This window comes from Monopterus albus, unplaced genomic scaffold, assembly GCF_001952655.1.
Source record: "Monopterus albus unplaced genomic scaffold, M_albus_1.0 scaffold168.1, whole genome shotgun sequence".
NCBI lineage: Eukaryota > Metazoa > Chordata > Actinopteri > Synbranchiformes > Synbranchidae > Monopterus > Monopterus albus.
In genome coordinates, this window is record NW_018128048.1 from 808,528 (window position 1) to 830,328 (window position 21,801).

The following is a 21,801-nucleotide window of genomic DNA, read 5'->3' on the forward strand; positions in this document are numbered from 1 at the left end:
GCCATATCTGGTTTCCGCTGTTGCATGTTGTAGGTCTGTACCAGACCTGATTTACCTCCTGTGTAGGTTTTAAGGGTGTGACTTAGTAAGTGAAAGGTCGAGTAAAAATATTTCCTTTAAACTGGAAATCTTTACTACAAATGTTTCCAAAGACCTCAGGTGGGCATCTTTGGAACACATTGCCTACAGCCTACTTGTGTTCAAAATGCACTAAATAATTTAGACTACCTGTGAAGTAACATTTTAAGCCCTTCAGTTTCAGTTCTGGAAGATGTGACCAAATGTTATGAGAAGTGAGATAACGCGTCTTTTGTTGAACCAAACAGCGGGGTCCTCGGTACCACTTTAATTCCCGGGCAAGGCGGTGACTGGGGCATGAATACGGTGTTAGTGGGAGGAGGCGGTTTCGGGGTTGACTGTAGCGTGCTGCGTGCGTCATGTTGTGAATTGAAGACCCAGGACCTGGACTGTATGGCTCCCTTCAGTCACTGGATGAGCTTTTCATGCACCGAGCCCCCGGTAACACCAATTTAATCACTGATTTAGTTGATAAACATAGATGTTATTTCTTGAATGGGGTGTTTACTGTACTTTCTGTAACCTGATGATGAGATGATGTGTGGCATACTACTAATCTGAATTTGACTGAGACTATTGGCCATTTAATGTGTAATTTGGTATAATTATTTTTATTTAAAATGTGCATGTTGTTTCTAATCGAAGCCCACTGTTTCTGAAATCTATGTATAATATCACTTTTGTAATTTAAGCATAACCTCTTCCTAAGCGCGCTGTAGGCAAACATTTAGACACTAGGCAATGGGAAAACGATGAAGCCCGCTTTCCAAAGTGGGTTTAAGGTGTACTAAAGTTCAGTAGCCTATCATTTAATGTTTGTAGATAAAACAACATTTGAGTTTTTGGACATTTACTGTGCTTCTCAGCAGGCTGTAGTGCACAGTGGGGTGTTTGTGATCAAACACGGGCACAGGAGGGTAGCTACCTGTGTATGTACGTATGTGTGCGTATCGGCCGCCATACATGAGGGTTCAAATTCATACGGGCCAATAGCCCACCGAGGTTCAGCGTGCGTCCCAAGGCTTGATCTCACCAGTCTCAGCATGTTGGAGGAATGAAGGCTGTTAACAACCTGCTGCTATTGGTCTGATGCCTGCTCAAGGGGGATTTGTTGGGTTTCTCCTCTATAATAATAATGGTAAGGTCTAGACCTTACCTTGTAAAATGTCTTGAGACGTTTTTTGTTGTGATTTGGCGTTATTCAAATAAAATAGAATTGAACTGAAGTCTTTAGTACCGTACGTGTTGGTGGTTATGGCAACACCTTTGCTGCCGCGGTGAGAATACAGCCCAGGTTTGTGTAATTGTGTCAACCAACTTGTTCACATGGAGAAGGTCTCCGTGTGGTGACTGCCCTGCTCCCTCTGCGATTATTTATCTCCGTTTATGTGTGCAAACACACGGCGCACTGTTGTCCTTGGTTAAAACGCACTTACATCATGGCACAGTCTATGTGCTGGGTTTTTATAGAGAGGACCAAAGTCACAAGGAAGGAGACTGGAGTCAGCTGTGCACTATGCCCTCGATGTCAGCCTGGCACAAGCGAGAAGAGGTGACAGAGCACCGCCGGGTTCCCAGGATTGTTTTGACCCCCACTTTTCCCCCTTTAATGGATATTAATTGATCCGGATTTATTGTGAGACTGCTAATCCAGAGACCCCTGATAAGAATCTCCATATGGTCCTGCCTCCTAACTCCTAAACCAAGGATTTCATTCTGCTAATGCAGTTCTTTTCTATTAATTGTCCTGACCAGAAAGTAAACGTGATATTTAGCATTTTATAGTGAATTTGTAAGGACTGATATTTACACAATCTGGACTTTTTCTCACATTTATCTTACAGGTACATTTTCACATTTAACTGTCAAAGTAATAGAAGAAATATTCAAATTTGTTGCATCATCAGCTTGTTATATATCTCATGATTCATGCATGCATATATAGATGTCTGCAACGTGTTCTTCCTTAAACAGCTGCTGCAGCCTCCGTTCTTCTCAGTTTCATCTTTTCCAGAGGGAGACAGTTTGACGTACATGTATCTCATTAATCACCAAATCACAGATATATCTACCACACACACCTTCCTCTGTTATCAATGAGCTGTTGTATTGTTGAAATGAGTGGGTGAACAGCTGCTTGCTGCAGTACTGTTCCCTAGTTTTTTGTTGTCAGGTTTTACAGATGGGTCTTTATTTTTCATGTTGTGTTATCATAGCGTGGAGCCCAACTGCTGCTGTCCCTGATTTATGACCTCTCTTGGATCCTCCCTTAACGTGTACTCACCAGGCTTTAAACTTTTTTTTGTTGTGAGATGAAAGCCATAGTACAATCCCATTAAAGCTTTGCTTAGCTTTTTTGGTCTGTCTTACATGGCTGACACAAGTCATTTTCATTTAACAACAAAGACTTAGTGTGTCAAATACAGGTGGGCAGAGGAGATATATTTAGAAACTACATGATTTATTGTTAGACGTCAGCTGATTCTGGTGTATGTGTTAGTAGCAGTACAGCCATCACCTGTAAAACAGGAACATGTCAGGATATGTGCTGTGAGAAAAGGCAGTCACTATGATCATTGTGTCTGTGTTCATGTGTCACATGAATAGTAGAATGCAGAAAGACTGCATGTGGGTGTCTGCTGTTGTTCATTTCTTTATCTTATATTGTTTGATTACAGAATTTGATTCTTTATCCTCTGTTATGTGAAGTGAAATGAAGCTTTTGGACACACTGTACACCAGCACTCCTCAAAACAGGATCTGGGTTTGGTTTCTAGCCCAGTGGGACGCACTGGTCCTGGAACTTGAGCTCTTACACCCACATACAATGATTTCAGATTCTGTGCATGTGACATTACACAGAGGATAGGGAGGGTGTGTTTGATAAAGATAGAAACTGCATTTCCCATTAGTTTCTGAGAAAGTGCGCAGACAACAGACAAAAGCTGAGAATGTCAGCTGTGGAATAATAAGTGGGTCACCAACAAGACCAGAATTTGCATATTTTAATAACATTTACATGTATGTTTGTTTTCATCTTGATTTTTCTAAATGAATTACACAGTTCATTATCTCTTTAATTGAAGAATGGCTTAGTCTATAAAATGTCACCAACTTTTTACAACAGTAAACAACACAGAAAAGCAGCAAATGCTCACAAGTGAGGACCTTTCAAATGTTTGGCATTTGTCCATCTGTGTGTAAAACTACTGCCATTACTCAGCTGGTTGAAATCTGTGGCAAGGGCAGGTTTACAGTACATACATAGCACATTTTCATACACAACAACAAAGTGCTTAACACATTGCACACAAATAGATAATACATTACAATGCATATACCGTATATATGAAACATTAGAATGCAAATTAGACTAAAACAAATGCAAATTAAAATCAACAATTACATGACAGCATAAAGTAACAACATGCAAGTATAGAAACCTAGCACATTTAGTGTAGCTGTGGCAGAGTGCGGATTCTCACTGTTCTCATTATACTCTATGTTGTACCCCTTTATCCAAGGTGCACATACTTTCTTTTTTGAAACATCACAGCACAATGAAATCAGTTGCTCATTGGGTAATGGAAGAAAAATAAAGGAATATAAAGTGTAAATTTGGATGGAATTGAGATATATTAAAGTAGAAAAAAGAACAGTCTTTAGTTTTAAAAGTGACTACAGTTGGGTCAGATCAAGATTCTAATGGGAGCTGGTTCCAGCTGTGTGCAGCATAATGGCTAAAAGCACTTTCACCTTGTTTAGTCTGAACTCTGGGCACCACTCGCTGACCAATCCCTGCAGATCTGAGACACTTACCAGTATTATACTTGTACTGCACAGCAATTAAAATGCAAAGCTCAAACCCTACTTTTCCTGGGTGATTTTAAGAGTTGATTACCTGTAATTCAGCCCTAATTTCTCTGCCTCTGATTGTCTTTCCCCCTCTTTCCCCTTTCACATTCACTGATTTCCTCCTCACCTCCTCCATCAGAGCAAGGCATGGCTGGTAAGACTTTCCGAGGCACGTATAGGACCAGCATCATATCCAATCTCCACACTCACGTGGAGGTCAAGCGGCGGCGTCACAACCTAAAATCCTACCATGACTGCTTCCTGGGCTCAGAGGCTGTGGACGTGGTGTTGGCGTATATCACCCTGAACCGTTTCTTTGGTGATGAGGCAGTGCCCCGCTACAAGGCCGTCCGTCTTTGTCAGGCCCTGATGGACTCAAGGGTGTTTGAGCCAGTGGGCATTAAAAAATTTGGGAAAGAAAAGAAGCAAGCCACATTTGAGGATAGTAGTTGCAGTTTATACAGGTTCCTGACCCCAACAACTAGTTCCTCATCGTCGCTGACCAACACCCAGTCTCACTCCACTAGTACCATAGAAAGTGGCTATGATTCACCAAGCATGAACAGGAACAAGGACAGCTATAGTCCATCACATGAAAGGTTTGTACTCATGTTAGAACATCTCTAGATCTCATTTTTAATTTGCTCTGTTCTCCGTCCTCCACCAGAGCAACCAGAGCTAATCTCCAGTCCAGTGTGGCTTTACAGTGAGTGCCTCTGATAACTAGTGAGGCATTTCAAGAGACTTTTGAAGTCCCATCATTTGGTTGTGTCCTGATACCAGTAATGCCTCTATTACCAGTGTATGTCAATCCGTTTTAATGTCACTACTAACTTGCATTGCAAAATGAAAATGTAATATAATAAGACAGATGTGACACAGAGGAATCTACTGAGGTACTTGCTCCAAAACGTTTTATTCACTTTCTTGCTGAGAGTTAAATAAGGAATATGAAGCTATCACCAGCACTGGTGGTGTTTGCACTTTTAAAGCGCAAAGTTACACAGTTATAGTTCTGGTTGTAGCTTCATATTTACCGTTCACACATGACATCAGTTCAACTTCGTATCTAACTCTAAGGAAGAAAGTGAATAACTTTAAATCTCTTCCACTTTGAGGCTGGAGTATTAAATCTTAGGGAGGCCGTTGAGCATGTACGCACGCAGGATACTTCAAACAAGAAGTGTAAACACATGGCCTCGGCACTTGTGTTTACTCCTTTTTGATGTGATGTTGTTGTTGTGAGATTGGCAGCGCCAGACTGGACCAGAGAACAGGCCTGATGTCCCTAATGAGAGATGAAAGACTCAGAGCAACCAAACACTTTAAATAAGACTTTAATTATTTGCAGCAGGATCAAAGTCAGGTCTTCATTGGGATAATACAATGTAAACGGAGAAGAAAAACTTCTTGTCTTGTATAATGTTCATCATAAAAGGTTTAATTCTGTAAATCTGGCATTCATTTTGTCAGTTTGGCAGAAAATTACCATAATCAAAACTGCAGCAAAGTGTTACTACAAAACTACTACAAAACATTTGCAGTCTCAGGCCACATTTGTTCCTGTAATGTCTTTTTTCAATAATTTCCATTGATTGCTGTTATTATGTGACTCTTCAGACAAGAGGTGATGAGCTACTCCACCCACTCCCCTGCAAAAAGACACGCATTACTGGAGGACGTGCTGACAAACCTCAACCTCAGCTTGACCATCACCCCTCAGATGACCAACCTTGGCCTCTCACCAGCGCGTATGTCTCTTCTATCAGTTGAAACAAAGGCTGCAATACAACCTTCATGTTTTCATGCAGCAAATGCATGGTCACACTATGTGTTTGCGCACGTGCGCCTATGACTCTTATTGCTTTTAACTCTTGTTTTCACAGTTGTGGATGAGGTGTGGCACCAGCAGGCAGTGTTCAGGCTGTTGCAGCTAATAGAGCTCCCCCTAGTGGAGGACTTATTAGAGTCCAAGGACAGATCTCGGCCTCCCCTGCATGGCATGGACAGTGACCCGGATCTGTTGTATACATCAAGCTATCTAGACCGAGAGGTCCTAAAGGCCTTCAGTGAAGCACAGTAAGTCCTCTAAAGTTGATTTCACATCCAGTCTCTCCACTGTATATTACTGAAGTCTGTATCACTGATGTACTTTTTATCTTTGTCTCCCTGTCACTTCATATTGTTGAGTGCTGACTTGTGTTTTAACATCATCATGCTCCCCTCTCTCTCAGGGCTGATGAGTGGCTGTCAGCGGCAGTGGATTGTCTAGACTTTCTGACTGATGAGCTGGTGGTGGAGGTCAGTCGAGGTTTGGTTAGTTATGCCGACGACCTGCCCCGGTGTAAGAAGCTGCTCTATGAGGTCCTGGCTCAGCATTACGGACACACACAACAGCCACCGCTGCTCAACAACCATGTTTTCGACATCCACTCTGGCATTTCAGAGCTACTGGGTAAGAGGAGAAGCTTTTTGGTATCCTGTTGTCTTCAGGATGGTTAATGGGGCTTTTGTGGTGCAGGTTTCATATACGTTATCATATGTTTCTCCCCATGGCATTTTAATCACTAGGGCTACTTTTTTCGAGCTCATCATTTTAATCCTTGTATGTTTTGCTGATCTGCTGTTAGTGAATGGAAAACTAGAGCAGGCTCTGGAGGCTCTGCAGCTGAGCCTGAAGCTGCAGGACTCTCGCAGCAGGGAGGAGCTACGCAGGCTCCTGAACTTCATGGCCATTGCAGCCAAATCACAGGAGGTCAGACTGCACAAAGAGGTGAGTGCTTGTGTGAGTCTTGCTTACATCTGGACATATGTACATTTCACCTTTGTTAACTCAAGATAATTCTGTGCCAGATTGAGAACAGAATGGCACTGAAAAGGTCTTTCTCAAGTGCTATCGTGTACAGCAGAAGACTCTCCAAAGGAAAGGTGGACTTGATGGTTTTGTTCATGATGGATAACCACAATGATCTGTTCAAAGTGAGTGCTCCTATGCTGTCTCCTCCCCAACGTGTGTCTGTGTTTCCAGTGTTGCAGGAGGGATGTAAGAATTAAGATAGCCACAAACTAAGTAAACATAATGATTCTGCTCTGTATTCATTCAATCACCTTAATCTTGGATCTTTAAGTTCAGATAAAGAGAAATTTCATTTTCTTTTTTTGCTCTGTTTTCCACCAGATTCCTCTTTCACTGCACAATATGGTCAGTGACAGAATAATGAATATTGTCAAAGGGAAGGATCCAGATATGATAACAGGTTTGCACATTTTTATTTGTCTTCTACATTCAGTTGTTGTTTGCATGGCCATTGGTAGAAATCCGTAGCCAGACTTCCCTACAACACTTTAGCTTCTCCACCTCTCTTTATTTCAGGTTCAACATACTGCACAAGAGTTAGTCCTAAGGCCTATTCAGAAAATGCAGAAAAAACCACTAAAGAGGAACTGTGGTCGTTACTCCGGACAGTCCATGAGAATCCTAAGCTCTCCACCAAAGAAAAGCGACGGCTGTTGGGACAGTTTTATAAAGGCCACCCAGAAATTTTTGTTCAGTACTTTGGAAATCGATTGTCCAGTGTCAACATGTTGCTACAGTAATATTTATTACTTTAAAATAATGTATTATAATGTAAAAAGACATAGATGTAAGAACAAAGGCTGATTTGATGTAAATAATGTGAAGATGTGCAGTATAGTAAGTGGGTTTAATTTACTTTTATGTAAATAGATTAGGCTACTGAACAAGAATGTGAATTTTATAGTACTGGCTCTTAAGAACCTGTGATATTTAAGGTAGTTGTCTTAAATATTTTCTTTGATAACACTAACATGAAATGTCTTTGTCATGAGACCAAATGAACCAAGTGTTCTTGCATTCTATGTCAGCAGACAGTAAAGATGAGTCTGCAAATCAGTAGATGTATTCTTTGTACTTACAAATGTGTCTGTTCGTGTGGTTTCTCATACATGATGTGATGCACAACAGAGCTATACCTGAGGAACCTTAAAACAGAAATGTGGACACTTGAAAGTCTGATGTCGTACTGTAGTAAACAGCCAGAGGTATTCATGAGAATCAGCCCTATGAGTATTTGTGTTTGTTGCTATAGATCAGCAAAACAGATTATTGTAAATTCTTTTTATTTTTACTGAAAACGTAGCCATATTCTGGTGGTATTTTCAAGGTTGTTTCAAATAAAGCCTGCGGTATTTCATCCTTCTAATCAGCTGAGGAGAATACTTCCACATTTCCGGGTCACAAAATTTTTAAATCACTGTCATTTCCATATTTTGGCAGGTCTTAACCCTATAAAACCATTTGTATCATATTCACTACATGAGTTTCTGAGCAAAAAAAAACAAACACCAAAAATACTCCATGTATCAAATGTAATACAAAAAAATAAAATAAAATAAAATAAAATAATATGGCACATTTATTTCTATATGCCTGGACTGTCTGTTTATGCATAAATGGCAAATAAAAATCCTGAATCTTGAATTTTCTTTTGGATTTTTAAAAGGTTTAATAAATATCTCAGTTTCAAATGTTTCGAATGTTCTGGCTATTTTTTGATGTCTCAGGCTTTACAGGGTTAATAGAATTCAACTGGATTTGTCTTACATTTGTGCAGACAGTAGCCAAGATTGCCATTTTTCATTGTGGACAGTTGTGTACACTGATGAAAAGTGAACTAATTACTGCACTGCATGTAAGAAATGTATGTAAAAATGTGTTTTTCAGTTTTGTGTCAAGGTTGAGACAGATTTCACAGAGCTTTATGCCCATTATATGTAACCACTAGATGAGCTGTGGACTGGGATTTTTCTCTCAAATACAAATACATCACCTCTCTGGGTCATTGAGCGTAGCTTTGATGGCTGTTGTGTGGTAATCGGGTTCTCAGTCCAAAAAAATCAGCTTATTATCCACACACTGTGCTTTTAAAAATAAAAAGTTATTTTGGAAATAATGGATCAAACACCACCAGTTTCTCACTTTCTGCTAGTGTCTACATGAAAACCTTCCAGCCCAGTTTAACCCACACTTGCCTTTCAAAAACTTTTATTATTGTGTGGATGCTAAAAAACAAAATCATTGATAGGTGCTCTTGGTTGGGAGCACTTTTAGGGAAATCAAATAATTCTCTAATGTTTATAATTCAAAAGCTATTCATTACAAACATCCACAAAAGTGAAGACAGCTTTTCTTTATTACAGTCGGTTGTTTTATTTTCTAAGAGCAATTACAAGAATGGTGGAAATTTAAAAGTATCATTCAGATTTTATTGTGTAGCAGAGATAGTCCTCAGTAACTGTTTAATGCCACTGGGTTTACCTGTGAATCAGCTGCCACATATTCAGAACAAAGGCTATGCCTGGAAGACAAATAATGATGTAATCCATACAATGTGAAATCAAGCAGCTGGTATTAAATGTCTTGTTAGCTACTTTCCATGGGGTGAATCGGACTGATCCTTTCAGATCATCAACTGTGTGTTATATGCTGCCACCTAGTGGTGGTGACAAGGCTCGACAGTGCTGTAATGCTAAAGGTGAAATCTTAATAAAAAGTCCAGTCAGTTACAGAGAAAGGCAATCAGGCATAAAACATCAGGTAGAGCACATAAAAAAACTACTGAAAGGAAAAAAATAAAACAAAGTTGGTTGAATTCTTTTCCACTTTTATTGAAAGGGACTGTTTCCTCCAGTTATCTAAAAAAAAAGTCAATTCCACTTTGTCAATATTGAAACATCACAAGGCCAAACTGAACTTTGTGCCAAAATTAATGATGGAATTAAAAAATTTGTACAGTATAATGATCAGTCTTTAAAAATAAAAACTTTTAACAAAACAAAAGCAACGACAACACCCAGGTGTGCATACTGTATATGTGTGTGTGTGTGCGTGTGTGGATGTCTTTACAGAGATGTACAACGGATGTATAATCAGTGAGAATATCGCTCAGAAATATGAACATGTATGTCTAACCCATATGACCACCTGTTAAGATTACATTCTTTTAGGGTTTACTGTGTTTCTTTGTTTAGTTTATCGAATCCTCTTCTGTTGGCGTGCACGGTAAATGTCATGTATGGGCGGAGCCACAGCCCCTTTGTCATCCTCCTCATCCGAGTCAGCATTTGGCCTCTTGAGTGACTTGGCAATAGCATGGTTCTCCATGGATCCGTTGCCCTCCCCTCCTGCATCAGGCTGCCTGCCAGTGATCAACTCTACAGCAGCGTCAACAGCTAGAGACAGAAAAGAATCTGTCAAATAGGGACCAAAACAACACGCCATCAGAAATGCTCTGGAGTCAACTAAAGTGTTGATAGAAGCAACTTACTCTCAGGAAGTGTGCATCTCCTGAACATTTCCATGAGCTCATCCACTTGAACAAATGGGCCCTGCAGTAAAAAAACAACCACTGACTTCTGGTCTTGGCAGGCAAAAAAAATCCTTCTGCTTTTGTTTTGATTCATTACTGCTACTCACAGTGAAACATGTAGGTGGAGGGAGCAGCTTCATTAGGACAACAGCAGCTGGGGGGACTGGGAAAACTCCACCAGGTACAGGGTGTAAACCTGGAGCTGTGGGGGGAACAAGAGGCAACGTCAGAGATGAATCCTTTTATGCACAAAGTCCATGTAGAACAGAGAGCAAGAGAAAGGTGCAGCAACAACATACTTAAAAAATGCACACAACTTCAACACATATAGACTAATAATCCTCTGTTTCACACTGATGTGCCATTAATATTTACTGACTTGAGGAATGACCCTGTGCAGCTAAGGATGACATACGGGCAAGGTGACGTGGCTGGAAGGGGATCATTTGATTGGTGTCAGGTTTCGGATACTCGGGTTTACGATCAGCGTCATCCTTCATTGCAGGCACAGAGGGCGCCACCACAGTCTCCGGGAGCAATGCTGCCAGTTTGGCACGAGAGACATCCTGCAAACACGGTGGAAACAGTTTAAACAGTAGCTCATGTAAACAGAACAGCTTGATCTGTTTAACTGCTTTTACATGCTGTGTCATGTATAAAGGGCAAAACAGCACACACCTTGTATCCAAGGGCCTTGAGTTCACTACTAGAGCAGGGATACAGGTCCATGAACTTGTATCTATCAACAAGCAGAGCTGTTTCTTTACCCTCATACTCATCCTTGAAGGCATTGAAACGCCTGCGCTCTACTTTCAAAATACTGGCCAGGTCTCCTATGTTGCTCTCAAAGGCCAAGAACCGAGCCCAGATCTCGCTGAGGAAGGAAAGAAGGATCAAAGTTAGAACACAGTGAGATACCGAGAAACATTTATGTACACAACTGAATTATTACTTGACATTACCCTGACTTTTCTGGTGACAAGCTCCCTGAGGTGAGGACACGTTCAAACAGAACCCTGGTGTTGTTATCCTCTGGAGAGGAGACGAAAGAGAAAACAATGGGTGTACACATTTACTGTGATAGCAGATGGGGGAGAAATCTTTTATTTTCTAAAAGCTGATACAAAGACATCACTGCTTCCTTAGTATTAAAAATCATAGGTTTGTAGCAGATGTACAGAAATAGCACTGTAAATCAAACTTCTGTTTAATTTATGGATTAACAGTAAAGAAAACAGATTTCCTGCATTCTGTGTATCAGATCTAGTTTTTTTTTTTTTTTTTCCACATATCCTACCATTAAGGTGTGAGAGGTAATCAATGTAGGCCAGTATGTACTCAGGAATGTCACCATATTTCTTCAGACCAAGTTCAAAAATCTTGAAGGCCACTGATTTATCCTGTGGGGGAATAAAAATAAGAGTTTACATAAAGATGTTTGAAAGATTGATTAAAGTTCTAATGTACATATGCTAAGCATGTGTAATGTACCTTGCTGCAGTAGTACTCCATCAGTGCTGCAGTTACATACACATGGTGACGTGTGCGTAGATCCTCTCGGGCCTTTTTGAAGATGGTGCGACCTGATTTGATGCCCTCAGCCCTCCTGGCAAACTTCATGTACTGGATATAGACCAGCGTGGGGTCAATGTCTTCAATAGCCAGTAGTTTATTATAGATGCTATGGACCTTCTCATACTTCATACGACTCTGTGAGGACAGTTAAAGAAACATGCTGAGAAGTCCGTGTCTTTTACTGTCTTGGTTACAGTTGGTCTTGAATAAATAACTGGACACTCACTTCTTCATAGTCTGCAAATGAAAAGTACAGAAGCATGTTCTTTTTCAGAAGAGTCCCGATGGCACGTTCATAGATGTTAGCTGCCTCGTCACTAAACAGCTTGGAGTTATTCATATCCTAAGAGGAAAATAATTACAGTATGTTACAGTCTTGAGGTTGTTTGTCTTTTCTGAAAAATACTCCACAGGTTTATGTCAGTTTCACATAAAATTTTAATCTCTTACTCCTTTCTCTGCCAGCAGTTTGCTGGACTGCTCCAAATACTGTGCTGCCTCATACCATATGTCAGGATGGTGGCCCAGCACCAGCAGGCACTGCTCATAGGCAAACATCACTGCAACACACATAATATGTGGAAAAGAAAAGTCAACCTAGTGCCTCTAACAGATGCTTTCCAACAACAGAAACATCTTCATTCATGATGTGTCTCCACTGACTAGTGTTCAACAATGAAAAACCCTGCAAACCAAGTTTTTAATTATATGCTTTAACACAAAACGCTATACATCCCAACACAAACAGTCACCTCTCTTTGTGATGAGGGTCTGATCTTCTGTGCGTAACGGGTTGCTTTTTTCCCACTGAATGTACTTCTTCCACATTTCCACCTGCTGTGCTTCCTGAGGAGAGTTCTGGGGTGGCACAGATGGTGCATTCCTGTCCAGCCCCTTCATCACAGTCTCATACTCCTGAATTGCACAAACCATGCAACAGTCCGTGTTAGTTCACAAAGACAGGCTGACTTCTCAATATATCGCACAAGGCTGTGCATATTAGTGACACAGTGTCTCACCTTTGCCACTCTCCTGGCATTCATGTAGTCTCTGCTTCGATCCTCAATCATCTTTTTTGCCAAGTGTACATTTATCCCCTGCTCATGAAACAGAGAAGTCATTGTAGCTCCCCATCACTCTACAGTGCAGACACATGGAAGTAGAAAGAAAGGGGCCGCTGCTCTGCTAAGTCATATGATTATTTAAGCCTCATTGCCGTCTTCTCTGAAGCTGCATTTTAGTGTAAACCTGGGTGGTGTGTTCTGTAGAAATCACTTAAACTCCTTAAGAGGTCACCGTTTCTCACATGGTTCAATTGAGTTTTAATTTAATACAGCTCAGTATAAGAACAGGTTTATACAGCTCAGGTCATTTTACTAATTTCTAAGCTGTCAAAGATTTTTACCATGTATGTTATTTGAATGCACCACTATAAAAAAAGTTATGTAATTGTGTAATTACAATTAAAAATGGTTACATTTTTGCAGAAACAGGATAACTAAGAATCTGATAAACATGAGTCACAGAAACAATCATATTTATTGTTAGACCAGTTCCCACCACAGTTCTGACACGTTATTTATAGTGCAGACAGGAAAGAAAATGGCACATTTACTACATTATTGAAATATTCAGAACAATATTGCTTAATTGCTGTGACCGTCAACTATCACAAGCTAGTACGTGCTCTGTCAAGACAAGGCTCTGCTGTGAAGGATAACAGTCTCAGTTAGCTACACAGCTTCACACACACAGTGTACCCAGTCACTTGTATTAAATCATTTTATAGTAGTATGGAAATGTGAACAATTGTGGAAACTTCACAGATAAAAACAGATGACACCTAATCACAATGTGTGATGTGATAATGAGGCTCTCTGACACACCGGCACTGTACAGCTAAGACAGCTGGTTTAGATTAAAGTGCTGCAACTGCTGGGTTAGCTGGGCCCATTCTAAACAGTCGGTGTGCTAAGCGACAGAACAACAGCCCAAAAAAGACAGAGGCCTGTATAGGTCTCTCACCTCCTCATATTTGCTATAATCTCTCCAGAGCTGCTCAATGTTGATCATGGGGTTCACACAGCCTCTCTGGTATACCCTCCGTACTGCAGTGATCCGCTGGTTCTCTGCATATGAGCCCACTGCTTCACTAATAAAACAAAAAACAAAAAATGTCAACCGAGAGCTGGCTGATGCAGTTTATGAAGTCTCACAATAGTCAAAGACTAACACTTACACTCCTTTGAGGAAGTTGATATAGTCCACCCAAATCTGTAAGAGAAAAGAACTGCTGTAAGGTGACAGAGTTGCACACTTGCATGCACAATGAGGAGGTCAGACCAGTGTACCTGATAAGACATTATTTCCATGCCAATTTTATCCAAGGCAAAGTCATATGCCTGGGCCATCTTCTCTCTAAGAGTGACAAAAGAAATGCATGAAGCAAAATGTGTATTTGATGGCATCAACATACTCGACCTCATTATACACCATGTTGTCTTACTTGTAGCTAGGCAGCTTCCCTTTGGTCTCTCGGACATATGAGAGGTAGCATTTCCACAGGTCAATGTGCAACACTTTCATTAGACATCTCTGAAACAACTACAGGAGGAACAGGCAAATGTAAAACAAGTGGAAAACAGACACAAACAACCGTTTTCTATATGCTTTATAAGTACTACAAAACCACCATTCAGCATTTCTTTGATTTGGTTTTATAAACTATGCTCAAACTTGCAGGATGTTCATTAGCAACATATCCCATGTAGGAGCACTACCGACTGCAAAAACAGAAAAGTGGTTTTCACTGCACCCGATACATCTGATTTTATGCAAATTCTAGCTTTTGCTCAGCACAGGTAGTGCACTGAAGTGATGCTGCTTCATTAGACAGGCCTACATTTCAGTGAGCTCCTCCACAGTCAAATGAAGCTTGTCATCTTAATGAGTTCAACTGCCATTCAGGCAAAAAAACTGAACAAACAGGACATTTTAGGATAGACTCTCAGAATTTATTAAATGTGGAAACCCAGTGAGAAACACCAAACCATTGCAGAAGTTAACAGTACCATCGAATGAACACAGTAACACAGCCATTAAAACAGCTGTTACAAAAAAAATTGTTCATTTCTTAACCTAACAACAAAGCCATAGCAGTACAAAATAATACATACAGTACGTACACGAAAATCAAATCACTATTACTTTGCAAAAAAAAACGATTTTGCACACCTGCTGTGTTAGTGTGTCGACCTGCGAGACTTTCTTTTGGATGTTCTAGGGATTCTGTAGCTCAAACTCAATGTTGCAATGTCTACAGTTCAACTGACTGGACCACTAACAAATTTAATATTCACTATTATAGTGTGTACACATATTCTAGTGGAATTCACAAAAATACAGTAATAACTGAAAGAAGCAGTCAGTAAGCCCTTACCGAATAGCAAAATAAGTCTTTTTCATGAGTGTGATAGACACTTACCTTTTCTACCTTGTCATAGTTTTTAGCCTTGATCTGCAAATAAGAGTGTAAATGCAATGTTAATTCAATTCTGCTCTACATTGATAAGGTCGTAAAGGAAACATGCACTCATGCAAATGTAACCACTCTCTCATTTTCTCTCTCTCTCTCTCACACACACACACACACACACACACACACAGCACCTTGGAGATCAACAAAGTGAATTTCACACAAGAATGACAAACTACTTTTAAACAGGGGTTTATTTACTTTGTAGATTGTGCCACATAACCCAGAAAAACCTGTGAATGCAGAACTGAAATATTAATTTCAAAAACATAGTGAAAAGCTGGTCCAAATCTGACACTTTAAAATAAAAACCTTTCTGTTGCAGCATTAGGTGAGAGTGTTCTCTTGATTACAGTGCATGTGGCCTGTTGTTGATGAGTAGAATAGTCTCACAGCACCCTCCAGGACGGACAGCTGCTTCTGTCATATTAGTGACCCAGGACTGTGTAGGTAGACCTGTCCTATAACACTGCGCTTAAATTAATGTGCTCTACAAAGTAAAGCAGCAGCATTAAACTAGTGTTGTTGTGACAAACTGTCAAAATTGTTAACATACACTGCAGGTGAGAGTTTAAAAGCATACCTGCACAAACTGACCCGATTCTCTTGATAATATTCACAGACTGATGCAGAATTTAAAATTTGTCAGATTGGTGGAGTAAGCTGCTGTAACAAAATGCAGACATACATTTACAGTATCTGGGGGCATCCTGAGGCATGCTGGTTGAAATAAATCCCATATACTGTGACTCAACTGTCCACTGATGATGAAATGCCCACCTTTAATGGTATGCACAAACTGTACTAAATTCCTAAAGGAAAAATAGCTACATTTAACAATTTATGATGGTTGGTAATTAATGAACAAAGCAATGCAATTGTGTTTCGTGCATTTCATGCAAATGGCCCGGTTAATCTCTCACACAACAAAGGGAAAAAACTTTCAAATTTGGCACAGCCGCTACGCTGGACGCTATAAGGTATATTTTTAAGACATCATTTTTAAAAACTTGACCTTTGTAAAACAGTGATGACCTTCAAAATGTCAACTGCAAGAGTGCCACTGGGGCACCTGGCCTGAAAAAAACTGACCTACATTACTTGCTCATTCCATGCAACAGCACATCTGTCGCAAATCAAGCCAACTGAATCTCTAATAATTAGAAGAAAAAAAAAAAAGAGTGGAATTAAGAAAACTATCTCCTAATGAGAATGACGTTAACTTGCTTGCATAGCACATAACTTGTGTTAGAAATTCATTCTAGAATGTGGAACAAATATTTGAATAACCTTTTTAATAATCAAAAGAGCACATGGCTAAAATGCATCCAGAAGGTTGCACGTTTAGTCAAGTTGCTTGATAAAGTCTGTAACAGAATAACATAGTCATCCACAGTCAAATCTGAACCTATACAACATGTGGTGCAAATCTTAAAAGTGTTTTCATGTGCTTCACTGAAATGGATGAACTATATCATGGCCACGAGTTGAACTCCAATACCTGCATAATATGTTGAGATGACTCAAGTGATATGGGTGCAAAACTTTATAGGTGCTCATCCTGGAAGGTTTTTAGTACCAGGTTACCAAAAAAAAAAAATCTACAACACATCTATATGATTACTGAGGCATACGATCAACTTTTATATGAGAAAATAACATTTGCATAATGATGTTAAACTGAAATATTTAAGTATACACCTATATAACCATCTTATGAAAGGGAAGGTTGAGAACTGAAAACAAGTAACTCATTGGGAAAAAAATTTTGTTGAAAATAACCAAGCTGAAAATTGCTTTATCCAATTCAGTTTCTACAAAATGTAATGTAAGCAACGATACTGTATAAAAATGTGTATCTCTTCACATGGAATACTGTGATCTAGTTATCTTTGTTCCTATGCCCCATTAATGACTGACAGTACTGACTGATTAACACTTCGAGTAACTCATTAGGAAAACAAATCATGCCATGTTCACTATTTGTTGAAAATAACCAAGCTGAAAATTGCTTTATCCAATTCAGTTTCTACAAAATGTAATGTAAGCAACGATACTGTATAAAAATGTGTATCTCTTCACACGGAATACTGTGATCTAGTTATCTTTGTTCCTATGCCCCATTAATGACTGACAGTACTGACTGATTAACACTTCTACACTGTTGACTAGTAAAGTCTGAAAACATGCATTGATTTCTACAATCCACAGAAATTCTACTGCATTGGTTTTTTTATGCAGCATCACAATGTTGCAAATACAAGAAATAACTGCGTGCATATTAAGCACATTTTGTTTTTTAGGAAATGCTAATTCTAAGTCTCTGCTGGTTTTCTCTCTTAATACTGAGCATCCTGTCCAGCAGTAACCTGAGAAAATGAAACATTTTTAAAAAGAATGACAAGAAATATCCTAAAATGGTCAGACTGCAGATACTGTACTCAGTGTTACTCTCTCAAACTGCACGACACTGTTGTCTCATGGTTTAAACATTGTTATAAAGACAAAACATAAGTAGGAAAAAACCTCCACAGCAGAATGTCCTGATAACCTTTTCTTAAACACACATTCCTATTCTCCACTGGGCATTTCAGTGAATGCAATATGTGAATAAATAAATCCTGACTGTGCTGAACCCTATAGTGGGCCCTGAAAAGACATGAGCGATGAAAAAGTAACAAGGTAAGAGTTGCCTAGTGTGCACCTTTTGCAAATGAAGCCTTTGTAAAACCTCAAGAGAAACAGACATACACTAACAGGAGATACTGCAGTCTAGTGATTAAAATAAATACCACATGTGAGGAATTCTGCATGGATGGGTTTTGTATGGCTATGGCTTTCAACTTGGGTTGGTATGTTTATAATTCTAATAAAGGGGGAATTTCAAAGCCTATCCAGATACTTACCAAGTAAGAGAAGTGTCCTTATACTATAAAAAATGAGTTACTACTAAAATGATCTACAAAGATGCACCTTAAATTACAATGCCACAACTGAGAACTTCACTCCCTGCCTTTAAAAACCCTGCAGGATTTAATAACCTTTGTGCCTGTTCAAATAACCAGTGTCATTTCACAAACACAAGCCTCTATGCAAATATGATTAGCTGATATATTACAGTGTGTTTTGGAATGCACTGTGGTATGGAGTTTAGTGAGGACAGGAGATGGCTAAATAATAAAAGGTGAAAAATAGAAAATAAGTTGAAAAGAACACTTATTTTGCCCCCCCCACACACATTTTATAACTCCAATACTTGCATTATAAGCTTAGAAACAGGTTTATGTCCACAAGGAGTTTGACTCCACCCACTTCCACAGCTACTACAGCTTGAAACATATCTAAACATGTTTGGTATGAACCTATTAACAGAAGACTATGGGCTGCATTCACAAGCACAACTTCTCAACTAAAGACACTAATTTCACCTCATTTAACAACTGACAATGCAAAACGTATGCCTAATGACTCTTTTCCTTTTATTGTACATATTGCATCTTCTGAGATTAGCAAGTCACTCCCTCCAACTGTCTAATAAAGACTGGCAGATCAGGTTAAATTTCCACATATCCACCTACCAATGTTCAACAATGTGGAATACCTAACCTGTTTAAATGTTAACAAAACCCTCGCTCTCATTTTGGTGGACACACGCACAAAAAAACCCCACTAATCCTGGTTTCAAACAAATCACAATATTAAATCTATATCACCTATAACAGCTGAACTGCCTTCCAGACAAATAAAGCTTCAGTAATGTTACATTCAGCTTTGTTTGAATTTCCTCTCTGACCTGCTGCAAAATCTCAAAAGCCACAAATCACCTGTCACCTACAGCAATACTATAGCTATAGTATTGTTCTTTATGTTGCTTACTGTCAACTTTGTTAGAGGTAGTAACATATCAGTAGTGACAAGATTTAGTAGCATCTGTAGGCTACAGTCAGTTATGAATGGCTGTACCTGAGAAGCCTAGTCCCTCTGGAAAAGGCAGTAATGTTATTTTTCTATTTTATTACAGAGACATCCATTTCATGAAATATCCTTACTTGCACTAGTGGGTCAAGTGCATAAGGCCTTGGAGGGGATGAGAGTATCCGAGACAGTAGGGGGTAGCGGAAACTTCATCCAGGGCAGCAACCCCACAACAACAAACCACAATAACCTCAACATACAGCATGGAGGCAACTTCCCAGAACTACACATTGGACTTCTAACTACAAGCTATAGTCTGATGCTCGCACTAATGCTGTGCAAGCAATGTGTTTAACGCTTGCTGCAGAGCCGCACAGAGCCAGAGGTGGAGGGCATCAGAAAATGCACTTCATAGTGTTAGTCTGATAACAAGTGATTATGTGCATTATGTGCAAACTGTATCTCAGTAAGTGGCTGCCTAAAGTCGGTTGGTGGGATGAAAATATTCAGGGGGAATGGGGAGAAATCTCTCCAAGAAAACAATGGGCCCCACAATAAAAATATTTGTTGATAAATTACCTGAAAGAAATGACACAGGAGGCAATAAATTGACACGACAAGTGAAGAAAAGGCTAATGCACTCCAATACCATTAAAATTATTTTAATACTGTTGCAGATAAAACATGCAACAAATGCACTTTACCCCATTTAAACACGACGCAGAGAAAATGGTTTTTTTTAATCCTGTGAACATGAGAATTTTTTGAAAAAGAAAGTTAGAGCTTATTTCCCCTTTGTGTTTAAAGGCACAGTTCTTGATGAGTCATGCTAGAGTCCAACAAATAGTGTTTAACATCAACCTATATCTATATTCAAATCTAGGTTCTTCCTTGTTAAAAATATTCTTAGGGAGACGCTTTCAGGTGTCAAAAGGGGGTTTATTATTTACTCGACCATTTGTGCTAAAAAAAATTATACAGTTACTGCCACAATACAAAGTTCACAGGTCTAGTGATTCAAAACAAGAATTGTGACTTTAAACTCCACTGAAGAAAGAAACATTTTGTGTGAAAATCACATTGTTGATCATGTTAGAAAAATTCTCAGCCATGCACACTTAAGAAAAGAAGAAGTGTTAACCTCAGCTTCAATGAATAGTTTCCAGAATCTGCCAGAACTTGGGAACTGCGTGACAAGTCGCTCATATGTCTTCCTTGCTTTATCTATGGGTTGGTTCTAAAGGAGGAGAATGCATATACATTCCAAACTTTTTGACACATGAAGAAGCAATCATATGAGGAAAGAGATGTAGTGTTTTGTATTTTAACAATCTATATCCCCCTGCCCCTATAACCCCACCCTTACTCCCAGTTTACTTAACCCCAGGAATACAACTCTGTGTCACTAAACCTGTGCTTCTCGAATCAGAATGCTCCATGCGTCAAGGTCATATGGGTTTTCTTCCAACTTCTTCTCTGCCTTCTTCACCTTTTCTGGAATATACTCCGCCGCCGCCTGCAAGACAGCACAAAACCACAGGACAATAGAGTTATGGAGCTGAACAGACTGTTGTTGGTTGTTGTGTGGTGGTGACTTCAAGAGCCCACGGCTAAATGCGACCAACATAACTTTAAACAAAGGCTTATCATATAGGGATTGGTTACATACGGATTAATGAGGCCCAGAATTATTGGCAAGGCCGCTGTAAACGACTATGTGGTACAATCATAAGGATAATAAGTCTTATTGCCATGGATGGAAAAATCAAGGTAGAAATACAAAACAATTTCCCCCCAATAGCTAGCTAGGCCCTTATAGCTGCCACCTTTGAGAAACATCCGGCACAGTGAAAATAGAATCAGTAACGCTGCCTAGCTATCACCAATTACACGCTAATACCAATTAATGTGGTGTTAGCGTTAACTTAGCTCAACGCGGTAACGGTGGGCGAAATCGCCACGATGCTACTTAGATCAATATGGCGTACGACGGACTACTGATAAACTTTTAAGACAAAGCAACGAAAATAAAACTGCCGGTGTAATTGTGTGATATTAACTAATACTAACGCATAAAAGATCATAACACCGAGTATTGCAACTGTGTTTACTTTCTAACATTACCCAGGAAGAGCACACATGCTAGCTACCTGTGCTAGCATTTCAGTTCTAGTTAGCATGCCCCTCAGCAGAATTGCAGCTCACTTTACCTGTTCGGCTGTTCCCTCGGTGGACATGACTGGAAGCGTAATCGTGGTTGCAAATGTTTAATCAATTGGATTAACGCTCAAATACTAACGCGATTGCAATTTTAGACATCTAAGTAACCGGCATAGCTTCAGAAGGACCGATTACATTGCCTTCTAGCAACTAGTTGCTCTGTGGCTAGCCGATATCTCAAAATGGCGTGAAACCTGTGTTCCGCTAGGCCAACTGCAACAATCACAAAGCTTC

At 39.6% G+C, this 21,801-nt stretch overlaps 2 protein-coding genes across 2 annotated transcripts; one reads left to right on the plus strand and one right to left on the minus strand.

The window, feature by feature from the left end:
- Positions 1 to 205: 205 nt before the first annotated feature.
- On the plus strand, positions 206 to 8,295 carry depdc7a (DEP domain containing 7, paralog a). The gene is made up of 9 exons (XM_020615672.1): positions 206 to 519; positions 4,073 to 4,532; positions 5,554 to 5,684; positions 5,820 to 6,012; positions 6,168 to 6,388; positions 6,564 to 6,706; positions 6,787 to 6,912; positions 7,112 to 7,190; positions 7,307 to 8,295. Exons 1-9 carry the CDS (start codon positions 504 to 506, stop codon positions 7,528 to 7,530), a joined length of 1,593 nt encoding a protein of 530 aa, XP_020471328.1. The 5' UTR covers positions 206 to 503; the 3' UTR covers positions 7,531 to 8,295.
- A 1,113-nt stretch (positions 8,296 to 9,408) lies between these two features.
- Positions 9,409 to 21,801, minus strand: cstf3 (cleavage stimulation factor, 3' pre-RNA, subunit 3). The gene is made up of 20 exons (XM_020615671.1): positions 21,558 to 21,801; positions 20,759 to 20,863; positions 20,489 to 20,584; positions 15,382 to 15,414; positions 14,404 to 14,501; positions 14,249 to 14,315; positions 14,137 to 14,171; positions 13,923 to 14,049; positions 12,917 to 12,994; positions 12,650 to 12,812; positions 12,348 to 12,457; positions 12,124 to 12,240; positions 11,814 to 12,032; positions 11,620 to 11,722; positions 11,285 to 11,354; positions 11,001 to 11,196; positions 10,738 to 10,888; positions 10,430 to 10,524; positions 10,281 to 10,341; positions 9,409 to 10,185 (listed from the first exon to the last, which is right to left on the minus strand). The coding sequence occupies exons 1-20, from the start codon at positions 21,582 to 21,584 to the stop codon at positions 9,986 to 9,988; spliced, it is 2,151 nt and encodes a 716-aa protein (XP_020471327.1). The 5' UTR covers positions 21,585 to 21,801; the 3' UTR covers positions 9,409 to 9,985.